Below are 18924 nucleotides of genomic sequence, written 5' to 3'. Positions count from 1 at the left end.
CTGAGAAACGTTGTCTGCCTTTCAGGTGAAAATAGCAGGCTCCAGGAAAGCTTTTGAGGTCTTTTATCTTATATCTTTATACCTGCGGATACGTATTTGCTTATATTTCCCTAGGTGAAAAATTACTAAAAATCTTAATAACAGTGTGACATAAGGCAAGCAACTTTCCTAAGCCTCAGATCTGTTTTTTTATAAATCCTCTTTAGCTTGGTTTTTAGGTTTATTTATTTATTTACATCTTTGTAAGCATTCCCTCAATTCTCAAAATGAGGAAGGTAAATCCTGGAAAAGACATGGCCCGTTATTAGTGCAAATTGTAGAAGCCACAGACGCCCTGGGGATTTTTTTTTTTTTTTTAATAAGAAGCTGCAAACAAGGGATGTGTTTCATATCGGACTATTCTTATGCTTTTCGTGTTACAGAGAGTAGTCTAAATTCTCGGCGCTATCCTGGGCAGATGCTTCTTGCATTGCGTTTTGAAAATGAAGTGCACTATTGCACTTTTTCTGAACTGAAAATTAAAAATTAAGAAAAAAAAAAAAAGGAAGAAAAAAATTGGGCCCAGGGGAAAACAAGTGCCCATAACTCAGGCGAACAGTCCACCTTTTAGTGCAGGTATTACGGGAGGAAGTTAGATAACAGTGTTAATAAAAGTAATGACCGAAATATTAAAAGAAATGTCAGGGAAGGAGCTTCCATGAACAATTCCGCTGCAAGTGCTCGGGAGCGCTGGAGAATCCATTGCCACAGCGCCCCCTCCCACACGCGGCTTGAACTAACGATTTTATCCCGAAGACGTCCAAAGAAAAGTTCTTTCTTTTCCTTTTTCCCTCGCCGTTTTCACCGCTCTTCGCTTTAACCCCGCGAACAGCTCCACGGAGGGCTCGCCCAGCTCGCCCCGTCTCCCTGCTTTCGCACAGGTTGCTCCTGCAAGGCACCTCGCTCGGAAAGAGCCCTGTAAACTGGGCTCCTTTACTAGAAAACCGGACAACTCCGCTTGCACAGTATGCGTGTGTCATTTGTTATTTTTAAATACAATAGTCTATTATTTAACGTCGTTGTCTCCGGGAGATGGTGGCGGTCCCCCATTTCATGAGAGAAAGGAGAAAGCATTCCCAGACCATTGTGTGGTTATGTCACAGGAAACTGTTTCAGCTGCGCATTGTGTTACATCTTCAAACCCCACCAAGTTCCACTTCTCTTTGCTTGAAAAGTTGCTGTGACTGGTGTCACGACAATTGGGCAATTGGCATTGTGCGGGTGACAGGCGTGTGCGCCTCTCCGGGCCGCAGGGAGCCCTCCCGGGGAGGGAAACCTCTCCTTCACCCCAACGAGGCTTGTGTTTTTATGTTTTTTCTTCTTCTTTCACTTGTGTAAAGGCGGGGGGAGCGGGGTCCGGAGTGAATGGCCCCCGGGCAGACGCCCGAATGCCGGGCAGAGGCAGCAGGAGCCCCATCCCCATAGACGGGGCTTTCAACTTCACCCGCCCGAAAACTTCAGCCCCTGCCACTGGTGCAAGGAGATGTAGCTAATAAATGACAAAACGCAAAACCTGTCTCCCAGGACAGCAATGAGCGATAGCAGGGGGTGGTGGGGGAGCTCTCGTCCACCTTGTCAGCTCTGCTGGAAGAAACTGAATTAAAGAAGACAAGGCGAGGTCGCAGTTTAAAATCTGGAAAGGTAAACGCTGACCTAATGAATAGATTATTAAAATAAAAAAACACAGTGTGCGAAGTCTTAATGTCTCTGTGTAGGCATGTTAATTTGCCACAGTTATTACCAATAAAAAGTGCATGTAATACTATTCTGGTGTTTAACAGCGCAAGTTAGACGGCTTTGTATTAGTAACGGGTAGTACTGTGGGAAAATTAGATTTCGGCGGTGGAGCCAAGCAAATGAAAAACCTCTTCCCTGCGAAAGGCATTCAAATCAAACAGAGATAACTCCGAGAAAAGTTAAATACAGACACTGATCGCTGTTTAGAAACGTTATTGGAAGAGTTTTCTGGTTTGTGTACTGCAAAGCCTTCGCCAGCTATATTTAAATGACCCCACCAGCTATTAGTCCTCCACATTGTGCAGAGTCAAATTAGTGGTGTACTTGTAATAAAATGCATACCGGCTCCTTGCAGTGGCTAAATCCATTCCTTTCTGAAGCCATACAAAAATTATGCAAATCAAATCAACGCAAGAACTTGTCTTTGAAATGATAATATTTTACTCCATTAATCTCTGATTGCGAAATTAACCCTGTTTCTGTATATGAAACAATATTTTTGGACTGCACAAATTAAAACATCAGAAATATAATCTGTTGCTCTATGTGTCTGGAGGAAGGGGAATAATGTTCCTCCTGATTTAAACATTCCTCACACCAAAATCACAAAAATTTATTCTCGTAGAGGAAAGGCATGCAGATGGAGGCAAAACCAGCACCTACATTTTACACGGATGGCCACGTAGACCTAACGTGTGTAGCATATGTCTGCGCGTGTAGATACGTATGGAGATTTGTATCTCTCGTGTGTGCGTGTGTGTCTGCGCGTATCTACACACACTCCGCACTGAATTACATCAGTTCTCTTGGGATCACGGTATTTATTTAAGTACTCTTCCCAGGTCATAACTGTAACACTCACTTAATAGCATTAATCCCCTGTTATAATGTAAACACAACGGCCATTGTATTCCCAATCTGTATTGTTCCACTAATTATTAAAGAGGAAGAACTAAAAGCAATCAATTCGCGAAGATAAACACCACTTTCCTGGAAAAAGAACAGCTTCCCAAATAAAAATGCAGAGAGTATAACACATTTTGCAAGGCATGCAGGTTGGCTTAGAGAGATTCATGTATGACTTCATAATGTTATAATTAATTTTGCATTCTCGGCTCTCCAGCTGCTGCTCCTTTCAGAGGCAGAGCTCATATACTTAGAAATCGGTCTGCGGAACACAGCAATTGACTATTCAGATGTAGTCGCACGATATCGATTATTCCATAGAAATACTGAAATATGAATATGTTTTATATAAAGCATTGTTTTTAGAGTTTCTATTTTTATTTAATATATGCACATTAATCACCAAGCAGGGAAGCAAATGTCTTTTCTGTAATCTGTTGCACTGAGTTTACCAGTTGTTTATCACTCTCTTATCAGGAAGTCGGGAGTTAATGACAAGAAATACCTGTTGGTGTTAACCTCCTCCCCCTCACCTGCTTTTTTAAGGATTGCCTCCTCTACAGGCCAGCTGATAGATCTGGATAGGAATTAATCCGGTATGTCTGGTGGCCAGATCTCTGCTGCTGCTTGTAGCGGCAGGGGTAAACTGGTATGTGGGTTTCACAGAAAAGGAGGAGAGTAAAGGAGAGAAATAAAAACTGAGATAGAAAAAGAAATCGGAAAGCTCGAATTGTTCCAGACACTTTACACATCCCGAGGTTTGACCGTAGTTCCAGCACGGCATTTTCCCCGCTGTGTGCGCCAAGCTATTGAAACGGCTTCTCCAAGTGTATTTTTTTTTTTATCAGCTGCATGTTTAATTGATTAACAATAGGCTGCTCTGCACACCCGCAATTTTTCAGCTACTGCCATCTCCCCTCCTGCCGGTGGCCAACCGATTCCCCGGCGTCGTCTCCATCCTACCTGACTGAAACTACTTGAGGTACTTCATGAAGAACTCGGCCATAAATATCAAGCAACTTCATTTGTTTAAGTACGCACTCATAAATGTTGAAAATAAAACACAGCTTCATTAACTTTTTTTTTTCTTTTTTCCCGAGTACATAAACATTATTAATGAGGCCGTTCCGGGCTGATTACTTGCTGAAGGTTGCACGTGAAGGGCTTGTGGGAAGCGCGGTGGCTTCCAGAGCTGCGGTCCCATCCCTACCTGCCGGACCGACCCCGATCCTGCTCCGCACGGGCGGCGGCGGAGTTGAGGGGCGCAGGTGCGGACCGGGATGCGCGGAGAGGCCTAGCACGCCTCGGCCCCCTGCAGCGGATGGGTGAGACGGGCAGGGCCCAGCGCCGTGCCCCGGGGCTGTGGGACTGAAGGAGTACCGGGGGAGGGGAGCCCCGGGCCCTCGGGTAGGGGGACACCGACACTGGGGACCGTGGGCACCGCGACTCGTCCCGGGAGGGAAAGGGCAGAGCTTGGGGAAAGGGTAGAGGGTGGCAGCTCGCCGCCGGCTTCTGAAGGGACCTTCTGGACCAACCATTAAAGAAATGTACGTGCACACAGACGTGTGTATTTAGGCTTGCACTGAGGAGACAAGAGCGGTGCCTCCGCCTCGTCCTCCTGTGCCCGGGACGGAGCAGCGCTGGCACTGGCTGGAAGCTGAAAGTGTCCTGGGCCGAAGGGAGAGGGCAGAGGAAATTAATTACATAGATACTATATTCCAGGAGATTTATCTGATCTGCCAAAAGGAGGAAGGGGTGAGGGGAGAATGCAGATAGCCCCCCGGAAGGAGTCACCCAGGCCTCTTGCCCGCACATCAGCGCAGGAAGAATAGAACTGAAAGAAAGATGGGGGGATTTTTTTTCCTTCATGCGCAAACGCGCTGCATGACTAGATCGTCACTGTTTGTGGCAACTTATAAAACTGTAAAGTTCACGCTGCCAGCGATCAGCGATCCTGGATCTGCTGATTTGAGCAGTTGCTCCTCTCCCTACCATATAGGGCAGCACTTTTACCAAGTGCTCGCTCTACCCTTGCGCGCTGCCCGGCTCCGCCGCGCCCGGCCCTGCGCGCTCACACGCGTGTGCGCGCCTGCAGCGCTCCGGAGAGTGCGTGCGGGAGGGGATGCAGATATGCCTTGCACGCGTCCTTCTGTGTTGCTCTGTGGATATAGAAAGAGGGAGAGAGGGTCTGTAATGGAAAGTGTGCGGAAGAGTATTCATGGCTCCGCGAGTCCGGAGAGGAGCTGATGAACAGTATCATCGTTTGGCTTCAGCAGCGTGCTCACAGTCGGAGAGGCTGCCTTGCATTACAAAGCCTGCCTGCCTTCGCTGCCTGCCTTCCCCGCCTGTCTGCCGGCCGCGGGAGGAGACGGAGCCGGGGCCGGGGCCGGGGCCGGAGCGGGAGGGGGCGGGCCCGCCGGGCTATGCAGATGAGCGGCGGTGATGGACAGCTCTGTTTTCCAATGTCCCTCAGAAACTCGAGTGCTGCTTCCCTCAACTCTTCACTCCAGACTCTATACTTCCCCCAAAATACAGGCTCGCAGGCGCTGGGGGAGCTGGCTGGCTGACTGGGAGAACTCCATATGCAGCAGCCACTTTTCTGATTTCGGGGTCTCGCTTCTCTCTCCCCCCCTCCCCGCCTCCCCCTTCTGTTTCTTTCCCTTTCTCTTTCTTTTTTTATTAACCCTCTGTGCTTCCATCTCTCCCAGATGCCCTTCCCCTCCCGGATAGATTTCTGACCTTTCCTACTAATTTTCCATTTGGAGGGTTCTTTTTGGGATTTTTCCTCTTGTTTGTTTTTATTCTGATCGGGTGCGCATGGGGGGGAGCCTATAACAATTCTGATTCTCTACATAACTGCACAGAGCCAACCGAGGGGGGGGGGGGGGAGAGAGAGAGAAAGAGAGAAGGAGGGAGGGAGAAAGAGAGAGGGAGGGCGGGAGGGAGGGAGCGGGAGGGCGGGCGGGAGAGAGGGAGAGCACGAAAGCAGCGCCAGGAGCAGCGGCAGCAGCAGGGCCGGTCACCCTCGCCCCCTCCCTGCTCCTGTGCACGCCAGTGCAAGCCATGTCCTATCCTCAGGGTTACCTCTACCAGCCCCCCGGCTCGCTGGCTCTGTACTCCTGCCCGGCGTACGGGGCGTCGGCGCTGGCGACCCCCAGGAGCGAGGAGCTGGCCAGGTCTTCGTCGGGATCGGCGTTCAGCCCTTACCCGGGATCGGCAGCTTTCACCGCCCAGGCGGCGGCCACAGGCTTCACCAGCCCGCTCCAGTACTCCACAGACCCCGCCACGGGATTCCCCTCCTATATGGTAACTACCGAAGAGAAACCCTCTCCTTCTTCATTAGCATCCGCATTCTCATCCTCATCATCTTCAGCCTCTCTCCTCACACACTCACCATCAGCCCGACACCACGCCGCACAAGCGGGCGCCCCGCGCCGCCGCCGCTGCCGGCTCCGCGCCGCACATCGCTCCGCGCCGCCCCGCAGCCCGGCCGGGGACGAGCGGAACGGAGGCGAGCGGAGCGGCGGGCCGGGGCCGGGGCTCTGCTTAGCGTCCCGGCCAAGCGCGGTGCCGGCCTGGGTCCCGGGCTCTCCGCGCGGTTTGAGGAGCCGAGAGGGCGCTTTGGTTGAGGGAATACGGATGGTCTCAGCCAGTTGGGTTGGGTTGGATGCTTTCATTTTCCCCCCGTTCCCGTGTCTGTGGGTCCCAGGCTTTCCTTCTTTTTTTTTTTTTCTTTTTAATGTGTATTTTTTTTCTTTTCGCAGTGATAGCACAAAGGGAGGGTTTATTTTTCTTCTTCTTTTTTTTTTTTCCTAATTTTTCTTCTCTCTCTCTTTTAAGTCGGTGTTTAGAGGCGCTGGGGGCTTTATCCCCGTGTGGTTTTATTTACTTTCAGTGTGTTTTGTGCTAATGGTTTAACTGGATTTTGGGAATGAAAAGGAGCATCTGTTTGCGATCTGTGAGCTTCGCTTAAGCCCAAAATGGTCGTAGTGGCCGCAGTTTCGGATTTCACTTTCTTCTTATTAGTTTAAGGAGCAGTTGCAATTGCGTGTTGTGTGTGTTCTGTGCATAAAGTATATAAATAAAACCATAAACTATATAAACAAACTGCAAGTCTAGATGGTTATATAGTTTTATAAACAAGCGTGCACACAGAGCGTCAGACACATATCTAGTCCGTACACACAAAGACCTGTGCTCGGAATTTGAGGCTAGAGCCGCTGTCGATATCCTAGGAGAGGATGGCAGCGGGGTAGTTCTCTCTCCCTGCAAAGTGACAGAGAAGCTACTTGCTTTCCGTCTGTTCATAATACAGCGCATAAATTCTCGTGCAGTCTTTATTCGGGGTGGTAAAAAAGATCTGAGGGTCTCTCTTGTTTTTCCTGTTGAGAAGCAGTAGGCGAGTGGCTGGAAGTTGCAGCGAGGTTGTGAACTGTGCGGGATATTGGGCGATGTTGAGCCTGTGACTCTCCGATCTGCGGGGTACAGAGACGTGCTGAAAGTTAGCGAGTTTCTTAGGAATATCTTTAACTTTTCTTGCATTATGCAGACTTAAATAAGAGCAATTTAAACGTTAAAGAGCGAATTAAAATGCTAATTACATCGCATTTGAACAATTCGAAACGGTGCATATCTTCTGATTTGCAAATTGGATTTGCAATGCATTAGTGCAGTGAATTGCTAAGTGGCGGCTTTGTTGTATTTTCTATAGCAAAAAAGGAAACATCTTTTGAACCTGTGAGAGAAATGTTGATATCAAGACGCTACCTGTAGGGCCTCTAAAATGTCTGCGCGGTTCAAAAATTATATTGGGAAATATTCAATTACAAGGAGCTGAAATTAGCCAGAAAGATTAAAACATCGCCGATTTTAAGCGCGTGTGCTTGTGTCTGTGTGCTGGGCGGAGGAAGGGGGGAATTGTAACTTAATGGCCTTTGGGTGCTGCTACTCCCCCTCATAGAATATGGATACAAGACACCATCCCGGGGAAATACAAATATAACCGCCGATCTCGCCTTGACAACTCACTAATGGCTATCAGCAATAACAAATTGCCAACCCCACCGTTTTGTTCTGTCCAGGGCTCCCCTTACGACGCCCATACGACGGGGATGACCGGAGCCATCAGCTACCACCCGTACGGCAGCCCTGCCTACCCCTACCAGCTCAACGACCCCGCGTACAGGAAAAACGCCACCCGCGACGCCACGGCCACGCTGAAGGCCTGGCTGCAGGAGCACCGCAAGAACCCCTACCCCACCAAGGGCGAGAAGATCATGCTGGCCATCATCACCAAGATGACCCTGACCCAAGTCTCCACCTGGTTCGCCAACGCCCGCCGGCGGCTCAAGAAGGAGAATAAGATGACCTGGGCCCCGCGGAACAAGAGCGAGGACGAAGACGACGACGAAGGCGATGGAGCGAGGAGTAAGGAGGAGAGTCCCGAGAAGATGCCCGAGAGCAACGAAACCTCGGCAGAGGACGAAGGTAGGCGTGGGGTGCTTGCAGCCCCGGCGGGGTGGCTCCATCCCGCCCCGTCGAGTCCCCCGGGAGCGGGGCAGCGGGGTAGGAACGGGGGCGCGGCGTTTAACAAAAGCGACCCCCAAACCCGTCCCGTCTCGTCGCCTCCGGCTGCTCCGGTCACTTGTCGCCGATCAGTGCCTGTGGCCGAGGCGGGCGGGGGCGGCTGGCGGGGAGGTGCGAGGGGCGCCGCGGAGGAGCCGGCCCGTGGGGATGGGTCCTCCTGGGAGTGGGAAAAGGCCGGGATGGCTTGAGCCTGCCCGGCCTCAGCGGTGGCGCGGCGGTGGCTGGGCTCGCTTCTCTCCCGCTCTGTTTTGCCGCCCCTCCTCACTGCCTCTCTGTGCCCGGCGGGCCTCCGCAGGGATCAGCTTGCAAGTCGACTCGCTGACGGACCACTCCTGCTCCGCCGAATCGGACGGCGAGAAGCTGCCCTGCCGAGCGGGAGACCCCCTCTGCGAGTCGGGCTCGGAGTGCAAAGACAAGTACGAGGACATCGAGGAGGAGGAAGAGGACGATGACGAGGACGACGAAGAGGACATCGAGGAGGATGACGGCGGCGGCGGGGAGCGCGACCCGCCGGCCAAGCCCGCCACCTCCTCGCCGCTGGCGGCCGTGGAGGCCCCGTTCCTCGGCCACCCGCACGCCGACGCCGCCCGCAGCGCTACCAAGGCGGCGCTGGGGCCCCGCGCCTCCCCCGGCCCCCCGACGCCGGCCAGCAAGCCCAAGCTCTGGTCTCTGGCCGAAATCGCCACCTCGGACCTCAAGAGTCAGACCCTGGGCCAAGGCTGCCAGCCTGCGCCGCTCTCCTCGGCCACCCCCGCCTCCGCCCCGCACAGCGCTGCCTACTCGCCCTCCTCCCTCCTGGGGAGGCATATTTATTACACCTCACCTTTTTATAGCAATTATACAAACTATGGGAACTTTAACGCTCTGCAGAGCCAGGGAATCCTGAGATACAACTCCGCAGCAGTGGCTTCAAACGAGGGACTAAGTCAGACTGTCCTAAATGCCAGCTCTGTCCACAAACAGAGCAGTGACTCTTTGAAAACGATCACTAACCAACTAGAACAACATTACAGGCCCTCTAGCTATGACTCTAAGAAAGGTAGGTGACTTGTTTCTGCCGCTTTCTTCCCTCTTCTCCCTCGTCCTCCTCCCCCGACCCGTAGACGACCCCTGAGCGCTGTAAATACTGAAACCTTCTCTGGAAAAAACAGCGAGCTCGGTGCCACCGCTGCCAGAGTGAAGATGGGCACTCATATAACCTGGGGATTAAAACGGTGGTGTCGCCGTCGTATCGGTACCGGCCCCTAAGAACCGCGAGAGGAAATGTGAAAGACGACTTTTAGATCAGTCTCACAGGCTGCAGATGCAGCTTTGCAAGTAGTTTTTGGTTTTTGTTTTTTTTTTTTTTTTTAAAAAGGAAAAACTACACACAAAGCTATCCAGACAGCACTGGTGTCATTGCCTGTAATTTTTTTTTCCTGACAAACTGGTTTGACTCTCTTTGTTTCCAATATTCTCACGGGGATTTTTTCAGCTTTGGGTTCAGATAATTGCTGACCTTGGACGTGAAATTACGCGGAGCGTGACATTTTTTGTAACTGGTTGCTTCTTGGTTTGTTTGGGTTTTGGGTTTTTTTTTTCTCCCCGAAAAAGTTTTCCATTAATATGATTGTCATCTTATCCTACAAAATTACTTGAGATACAGGCAAATATAAAATATTGGCTACTCTTTTAAACGACCCAGCTGCGAATCGTGCACCAGTGAGGGTTGGGACCTACACAGACTGTATAATCTAGTTAGCTGGCTGTGTCCTGTGACTAACTGACGGTTATATTTTGACAGATCCCACTGAAGTCTGCACAGTAGGAGTACAACCATACCTATAGAAGTGCAATCACACAGCAATGCAAGTAAGTGAGAACATTTTCTATTACACTGATCATTTGGCATCAGGTCTGAGACGTGCTGCACAGTTCTAGACTGTTAACGTTAATTTCTTGCTTCGTTACTTGAGAGTTTGGTCACGAAGTAAAACATTGTTTTTTCTTCTGTTTTCGGAAGCCTCATATGACTACATTTATTTCTTGGGTTTGTCTTCATTTTCAAGCCAGGTTAGACAGTTTCCTCACTTTGCATACTCTTCGCTTGTGTAAGGCAAAGCCATAGGGACTACTTAAAAGTTACGGAAAGAAATCTTCAGGAAAAAATAAAAAACCTTTGAAGGCATTGTTATTTAAAAACAGAGTGCTTGTGCTCACGTGGCAGTGCTAAAATTGAGTGGGGCTTCATGCAGCGACTGCGTATTTAAAATAAAAAGGGACAACTGCAAGAAACAGACATGAATCTTACGCAAGGTAATCTGTGACTTGGCTCTTGCCTAGCTAGCAAAGGCACTCTGAATACTTCCACTATTTAGAGCTAAATAAACAACAACAACAAAATCACCTTGCCGATATTTTTCAACTAACTTCTATTTTTGTTAGAAGAAATTAAACGAGTGAGAATTTTGCTTTACTTCCTTTCCCGCCCACCCCTTTTAATGGTGTTAGAGTTTAATTGAAGGATTTTTGGATGATCTGGTTTTTTCCTTGGTCCACAGGTAGGTGTCACAATTGCTTTGAAAAAAGTCAGCAAGCCATCATCTCTCCCCGAGCTAATATATATAACAAATCTCTAAATCCGGATCACATCTGGTGCCACTGTATAAAAGAAGACCACAGAGCACTATTAAATCTTCAGAATCTAATTATTAAACCAGAATTTTGTTGGACATATGTGAGTTTGCTGGTATAGTATAGTTTCCCCAATGTATGTGTGACTTTTGAAAACAGATCTGTTTTTCTCAGGATATCTTGAATTGATCACTTCATTGCCACGGTATCTATTCAATAGGTGTGATAGGATTTATTGTAAAATTTATTTGTAAAAGATGTATACAGTAGAGATAATAAAGACGTGATTGGAGAACTTGAGTCCTTACAAAGTGGAAACAAATTTGATATTTATTTTTGTAACGATATAAAGCTTCTAGTAATTTATGCAAGTTGTATTGCAATGAAATCTGAACATTTTGTAAATAAATTTTGCCTGGTTTTTATTTGAAACGTTGATGGTTATACAATCTTTGGTTGTTTAACAAGAATTCTTTACTAATTTATATCTCTAATTGTAAATAAAAACAGACTAGTCTGCAACAACATTGTGTTTTTCATTCATTTCCCTCAAAATACTAATTTATTATTTAGAAAAGGAGGAAATTTGTAATTTCAATAGTAGAGCTGAGATCATAAAATGAGTAAGCAATTTAAACATGTTGCAAATATATACTTTGCATAAATTAATTCCTTCTGGCTTGTTCCGTTATACTTAAGCTTTAAATACACTCATATGAACAAATACGTATTTGTATGTATACATGAATATGCGTAGAAAGGGTGATTGGAATTTATGCATGTTTCTTATAAACTATTTATACTGGGTGTGAAGTAGATCTTTATTTATCATTCTTTAAATTCACTATTATAGGGTGAAAAATATTATCAACCACGGCTTACTTCTAATTACTTATTTTTGGCTTCTGGCTAAAATATGCAAGGGAAAAAAAAGATTAAAAGTCCAATACCTGTTTGGGGTTTTTTTTAATGGTTTTCCCTCTTTATATTAGTAAAACATACCTTTACAGTTACACTGGAAGTCTGCTTTGATTTGAATCATAAAATTAGCCAACTCATCATTTTAATTTTTAGTAAAATAATGGGAATCCTCATATAATATAATTCCAGAAAAGAAACGAACAATCATTTATTTTCCCCAAAAGATAAATTGAGTGAATATAACTTACGGTTATAAAACAAGAATAATAGCTTCTTAGATTGCCCTTTAATCAATCATACACTTATTTTTCAAGAGGCTCATCTATTTTATTCCGTGATTAATAATGTTCCAGCGTGAGAGCATTATTAGATCCCAGCAGGGGAGATCCTGAATGCTTTTAGCTGCTTTGGAATGGTCAGTTGGGGTTCATTATGGTCTGATATTGAACAATTTATAAAATCTTGTCTAAACATCTGCCAGCTCAGATAGGCTGATGTGTCTGAAGATGGGAAATTGCTGGACCAGTTGATATTGACAAACGGATCTCTCTCCAGTGGCTTTTTGTTCAGTGAAAATTAGTGGCCTCTTGCTCAGGTCTTGTTAGAAAGGGCATTTGAAAGTGATCTTAGATACTTCAGGCATCAGCCTTGGGAAGGTTAACTGGATAAAGAGCCCTGCTAGTCTGGAGTCCGGAAATATGTTGTTGTTATATTAAATAGGGGGAAAGGAAGCTGTTTTTCTTGAATGCATATAGAAAATTCCCATGATCCATCTTCCCTTGCACACCCCCCTCACCCCTCTTTTTAATTTGCCCCTATAAAGACGTCTAACTGACTGAGAAAATGCGTGTGTTTTTCAGCTGAAAGGGCAGAAATAAATAACGTTATCCTGGCATACTCTGGGATCTGTCTATCTAAATCTAAAGAAGTGAAGATCTTTGCAGCTGGAGGCCTACTCATACTTTTATGGTGTTTGTGGAATGATGCTTCTTTGCTCCTGTAGCATCCTCTTTTTCATTGAGGTAGAATGCAATTTTATCTGCATGTAGTGTGTAGCACAATTAGGCAAACAGCTAAGAAGTAATTAACTTTTTCCCCTCCAGTTTAGCATATGATGTAGATTGCAAATATTTACTATAATCATTCTCGACCATGTTTACTGTGCAGTCCAGGAAGGTTTTATGGAGGGATTTTTATGTCAGGGGGAAATACCTGAACTTTCTTTCCCCCGCTCTTGCTCCTACTCCATGAGCCCCCACCACCCATGTTATACGTCCCAGGTCTCTGTTGGACACAAAGTGTACATTTCAATTGGTAAAAGCCAAAAGCTGTGGCAGAGATTAAAAAAAGGCTGACGACATTCCTTTGATGTTTGTACGCCCAAAGACTTATAAAAGATTTCCATAATTTACCCACCCTTGCTAGTATTTAGACCTGGATTTCTTTCTGGAAAGAAAAGTAGAAAGACTCGGAAAACTCGCTTTCAAGTATTCACTATGTATGTAAAACCCAATGGACTTCTCTCATCCTCTGAGAAATTCACAAACGGTTCATGGATGCAGATGGGTGCCACTGAAATGATTTGGCATATGAATTTATTTTTTTTTAAACAAGAAACTAATGGGCGAGAACTGCATATTCAACATCATTCGAGATTTAGTAATCAAAATTGAAAGCAGGAGGAAAGTGTAGCCTTACTAGATTGTTGGCAAAAACAATGTGATTATTTCAGGGTAGCAAGAAAGAGGGACGAACGATAAAATACATCACTCTGTGTATGGTTTATTTCATAACGATGCTAATGAGCCCGCTGGGATTAAAATCTCACACCCCTTTCTATATTTACTCCCTCTTCTCCCCATCCCCCGCCCCTCGTCTCTGCGCTCATTTCGGAGCAGGAAAGGCAAACCCTTCCCTCTTCGGGGCCAGAGGTTTCATTAGAGCTGATTTATTGAAATTCGGGCTTTAATCTCAGGTGGGATCCCAGAGGAATTGGCGCTGTCGTCAACTAGGAAGAGGGTCTCTTTCCACTTTACACTTCCTGGGCTGCTTTTTTCCTCGCTCCCTGCAAATGTCAACATTTGTTCTCAATAAGAGAGTTATTGTTTCAGGAAAGCTGCTCACCAACTGCCTTTAGGAGCAGAAAAAAAAAAGCGTCGCCCACCTTTGTTTGGCTGGAGGCTGGGGGAAGGGATGGGGACGCAGGTAACACGCAGCTCAGGCCAGCAGCGGACAGACAGACAGACATGGGAATTGCTGCTGCTGCCGTGCACCAGCTCGTGGCCGGAGGGAAACGGGCCCGGATAAGGGGAAAGTTAATGGAAAGAGCCATGGGCGTCTGCGTTTCTCTCCCCGCTCCATTGACGTATTTGCCCCCGACTTGCTCAGACCCATAATAGGGAGGCAGGCTGCGGGGAAGGAAAAAAACAAAACAAAACAAAACAAACCCCAAAAACAAAAACAAAAGTATCAAAACCCACCAACACAAGAACTACTTGAAAAAGGACTACTCTCACGGATTTCTACCCGCGGAGATGGTCTTCAGGTTTTGGGGAGGGATGGAAGGGTGATCTTCCAGGTGAAGAAAGATGTAAGGCTGGCTATCTGATTCAGCCCTACCTGAGGCAGCCACCTCCCCAAGGGCCATCCATCAGCTCCCGACTCGGCCGGGCCCCCGGGACCGGCCAGCCCGGAGCGGAGCAAAGCAGCCCGGCCCGACCGGCTCCCCTCCGCTCCGTGGTGGCCTCTCCGTGTCCATCCTCACGGAAAAAAAACCAAAAACCAAAGAAAAACCAAACCAAAAAACACAATCCTGTCACCACTGAAAGTTTCTGGCTCTGTCACATGTTACATCTCACTTGAAGGCAGTTCAGACTCAGTGCTCGTCTGAGAGACTGTAGCAGGAATGTAATCAATATCGGGAGGGTTTTATTGCTTATTGACTTTTGAAACAAACAAACTATCCCCCAAACCCACCCCACCTACTCAAAACAAACAAACAAAACCCCCCAGAAACAAAGACTACTCCAGACAGAATTTATATATTTATTTATAATTTATTTTGCCTTCTGCATTCAGATATATCTCGGGTACTTAGGCAAGTTTCCCACGATCCAGGTAGTCGAAAAGAGCATTTCCATTGTAGGAACTGAATAACGATGGTAAAAAAATACTGTTATTAGAGTGATACTCCACATTAAATAATGAGATGTTCATCCCTTTGTTTTTAATCCAGTAACTAATAACTTAGGTATGTTTCCAGTTTCTAAAAGAATAAAAGCAAGGAGGAGAAAAAAAAGTTAAAAACAAAGGGATCCATAGTGCATACAAAGCACCCATGCATCTAATCCCTGATTATTCCTCGGCGTGTCTGAAGCAAAGTATTTATTGAAGTACAGAGGGAAAGCGCGGTCGGCGGGACACGCTGGCGCACAGGTAGCTCGGAGCTGCAGGCAGCGACCTGGGGCAGGCGGGCTCTGGGGGAGTGTTTCACCTGAGAGCGCCTTGCCCGAGGTGACAGCCCCGCTGCCGCAGCCTGGACCCGTGCCCCCCTCCCGAGCCGTGACTCATGCAATAATGTCGCCATTGCACATCCAATCCCGACCGAGCCGGCTGCATTTTTCCCTGAGCAAAAAGGAAGGAACAGAGGGACGTGGCCACTCGGCCTCGGGGGTGGCCTCCGTTAACCTGGATCCTTTTGGGATTTAAGGACTGAAAAGAAAGGGCGGGGGGTGTCACCCGGCCCAGCCGCTCTCGGAAGGGCAGGAACGCACACAGGCAGAAAAAGTCACTTCTTCGCTCCGTCTTGTGTCATCCGTGACGAGGGATTTCAAAATACTCCCGAATATTTGTGCAGGGGACAAAAAAAAACCACCTCGTGTTGCTCCTCACATGGCGGCTGTGTGGGTAGTGTTGCTGCTCTGGCTCTTAAAGAATGCCTAGGAAGTAAAATAAAAATAAGTATGTGCATTTTTATAGGGAGATAAATTGACAATTTATTGTGTATAACTTCTGATCAATTATTAATCGTTAGTGTCAACAACAGGGTTATAATTACCTTCAGTTATTTAAAGGGATATTTATTTTTTCTTCTCTCTGATCTGGTAATTAGTTAATGCTCTGGAGTAATGAATTCAAAGCTGATTTGATAATGATTGAGACAGGGTTTTTTCCCTCTCTTTTGGCAGCCCCCCCCTCGCACGGAGGGGGAGGGGAGGAGGAGGAGGTGTCTCCCCCCGTTTGCAAAGAGTCCATGTAAAGGCAAATCACCGCGCGTTTCTCTTTTCAGACCATAAATAACGATTCTGGGAATAAAAAGGCGAAATGACAAACAAATAGAGCGCAGCTGGGATGAATAAGGCCGATCAAAGTTAGCGGGGGCCGACGCTTCTCTCAGCCGCCGCAGGTCTGAGTCCCATAAAGGTGCCAGCAACTCTTACCTCTCTCCCCGAGATCAAGGGAGAGGGCGAGCAGGACATTTTAACCCTCTGACATCTTCCCGCGAGCGGAGGAGGGGAGAGAGGGAAAGGGAAGAAGAGAACTGCATATTTCTTGTTTGGGGGAATTAATGCCTTCACCATTGCTCTAGGGAAGGGGTTTCACCTGGAGCCCGAGAAGCTCCCGCCCAGCCCGCGGAGGATGCTCGGGGGACCGAGGGGGAGAGGTGCAGCGCGGTGCGGGGCTGGCTCAGCTCCTCGCAGCGGCAGAGGTGCCTGTAAATGATCCCCAGCCCGGCTCAGCCCTCAGGATGGGGAAACAAGAAATAATTTTTTTTTCCTCTCCTTGAGGGAGCTCGGCGTGAAGAAAAGCAGCAAAAGAGCAGCCCGCAGGAACTGTGGCTGCCGCCTTGCCCCCGTGTCTTGGGGCGTGGGTAACCCCCTCCTCCCCGGGCCTGGGACTCGGCAGCCCGGGGGAGGTAACTACAGAAAACTCGCCTTCCTCCACCTCCCCAGAGGCGTGTGGCGCTGAGCCGAGGTAGAAGCTCCATTGTTGCCTCCCTCCCCTCTTTCCTAGACCTCTACTTAATTTAGCGTCAGGCGAGGTCTCAGAGCCAAAAGGGGTGGTTTTTTTTTTTTTTTTTTGGTTATTTCTTTAACTTTTTTTTTTTTTTTTTTTGAGGGGGCTCGTTTTACGGCAGCTCTGAGCGAGATGGAATAAGTGTATATGATATTATATGTAACAGTTATACGTTTATATAAAAAAAAATGTTTTCCCAGTGCAGCAAAACTGCACTGGGAATTGCAGTGCAAAATGCAAGTTTTAAAATTAATTCATCCTGACAGGTTTGACATCGCCCGGCTCCCTTTTTCCTGCAACTAGGTCCGCAAATGAATGCCGCTTCCAGAGTGTATGTTTTAATTTGTCACATCAAGGCAATAAAAGGGAGCGATATATACTTAAGCCAGTTAACATTGTAATAACAGGTTTAAAGGAGCAATTAAATGGTAGTGAGTCGCATGTCTGACTTTCTATAGGCATTACCACATCAATGGTACCTTTTAGGCTGACTATAACTTAGCATGATTGTCTCAATTAGTTTAGCTACATGATAGTTATTGTGAACTCTTTGTGAGTAATCAATGTTACGCAAGCTTATGGGAAGGAGGCTTTAATAGGGGTGAGCCGCAGCTAAATAATACGGACCTCCTATTTTAAAGAAACACCTTTCTTTCTCTGTGTCTCTGCTTCTCGCTCTCTCCATCTCTTTATTTCTTTCCTCCAAGCCCCAAGAAAGAAACGGTAATTTATAGACTTATAAATCTGTTTCCGAGATCGCTGTAGCTGAACGCAAATTTACAGGCAAAAAGCAGCTTCTGCCGCGGTTGATCAACGAAAAAGCCCAGCGCGGATGGCCAGGCACCCCCGCTTCGCCTCTCCTTGGCTTCAGTGGTGCATGTCGTGGCTCTTCACTGCCACGATAAAGACAAATAACCTTGAGGGATGCTCACCTCACATGATGCGTGTGTGCAGAACTCTTGCGGGCGCCTGAGCTTGCCCTTGCTGCCGGCGGAGCCAGCCCGAGGAGGGAGCGCTGCGGGGACGGACACGCGTGTGCGCGCAAAACAGAAACGGGTGTGAAGGCGAGGGGAGGAGGGAGGAACGACTGCAAAGCGGGGTTAAAACCACGATTTAATGCCGAGAGAAGGGTCCTGCAGGAGCAACGGGCCGCTTGGTGACTTGCTAATTCTCCCCTTACAGACTCTTGCTAAATACTGCGCCACGGGTGTTTAATGCAAAATACGGGGGGCTGGAAATTGAGTGGGAGCTGCTTGAACGGCTTCAAAACACTAACAAGTATGTACTGTTTTCTGTCACGGGGGAAAAAAAGAAAAAGAGCAAGAGAGCGTGTACCATTGAAATTTAAGATAAAAAAATGCAAGGATATTTCTGTTGGTGAAGCTATTCTCATTAGTCCTAACAACGTCTCACCATTAGGTAAGGCTGGAGTTAGCCTCAGTCGCAAGATTTCAGGTCTGCAAGGGTTTTTTTTTCCTTTTCTTTTTTTCTTTTTTTTTTTTTTTTGCACATTACATTTCTGTCATGCTTTGCAGAAGAACACGATATCCCCAAAGAACCCAAAGAAGAAAAAAAATACTCTGACAGCAACCATTAGTTAAGAGTGCAATGAATAAACCCCTTGCACAAGAGTATCAGGACTAATTAAGATTCTGTTTAGCAGCCCTGGATGGAATGTTAATGTAGCTTTGACTAACTGGGAATAAGTAGGGGGAAAAAACTGCATTTTAAGAGGAATGCTGGGGTGATAACATCTCTCACTTCTTCTGTCCAAGGTCTGCCCAAGCCTGTTACAAAGTCATTATCTCAAATTACTCCTGTACTTCATTTTTAGAGGGTTTGGGCAAGATCCCCTGGCGTTGAAGCGCTGCCTAGAGCCTCACAAAGCCAATACTCTCTAAGGGGATAAAGGCTGAATCAACCCACTATCTCTACCTTCGAGAGTTTGCTGGTACCAGTTTCTTGGACAAATACAGCCAGGATTCTGGAGGCAGATTAGGATCTATTGCTGGCGTCTCCTCACAAATCCCTAAAGGGTTTTTGACCCTTTGAAGTTTCCTCTATTTTGCTTACACAGAAGTTTACATGATTAAGTCAGGATTTTAC

The 18924-nt window shown here is 47.2% G+C and overlaps 1 protein-coding gene across 3 annotated transcripts in view; it reads left to right on the top strand.

Moving 5' to 3' along the window:
- The first annotated feature begins 5655 nt into the window (after positions 1-5655).
- Positions 5656-18924, top strand: part of IRX2 (iroquois homeobox 2) — a 52158-nt gene continuing 38889 nt past the window's right edge. For 2 of the 3 annotated variants that reach the window (XR_004060531.1, XR_004060530.1), the window contains exons 1-4: positions 5656-5988; positions 7764-8169; positions 8564-9307; positions 10052-10119. Coding sequence is in view for 1 of the 3 variants with exons in the window: in XM_030943859.1 (XP_030799719.1) it covers positions 5746-5988; positions 7764-8169; positions 8564-9307; positions 10052-10095 (1437 nt within the window). In the remaining 2 variants the exon portion in view is untranslated. Of the gene's footprint in view, positions 5989-7763; positions 8170-8563; positions 9308-10051; positions 10120-10808; positions 11399-18924 lie in introns of those variants that run through there. The other variant, XM_030943859.1, reaches the window with a different exon arrangement.

The sequence above is a fragment of the Camarhynchus parvulus genome, chromosome 2 (genome assembly GCF_901933205.1).
Source record: "Camarhynchus parvulus chromosome 2, STF_HiC, whole genome shotgun sequence".
NCBI lineage: Eukaryota > Metazoa > Chordata > Aves > Passeriformes > Thraupidae > Camarhynchus > Camarhynchus parvulus.
The sequence above is the reverse complement of the archived record's forward strand: the minus strand, read 5'-3'. Positions and strand labels throughout refer to the sequence as shown.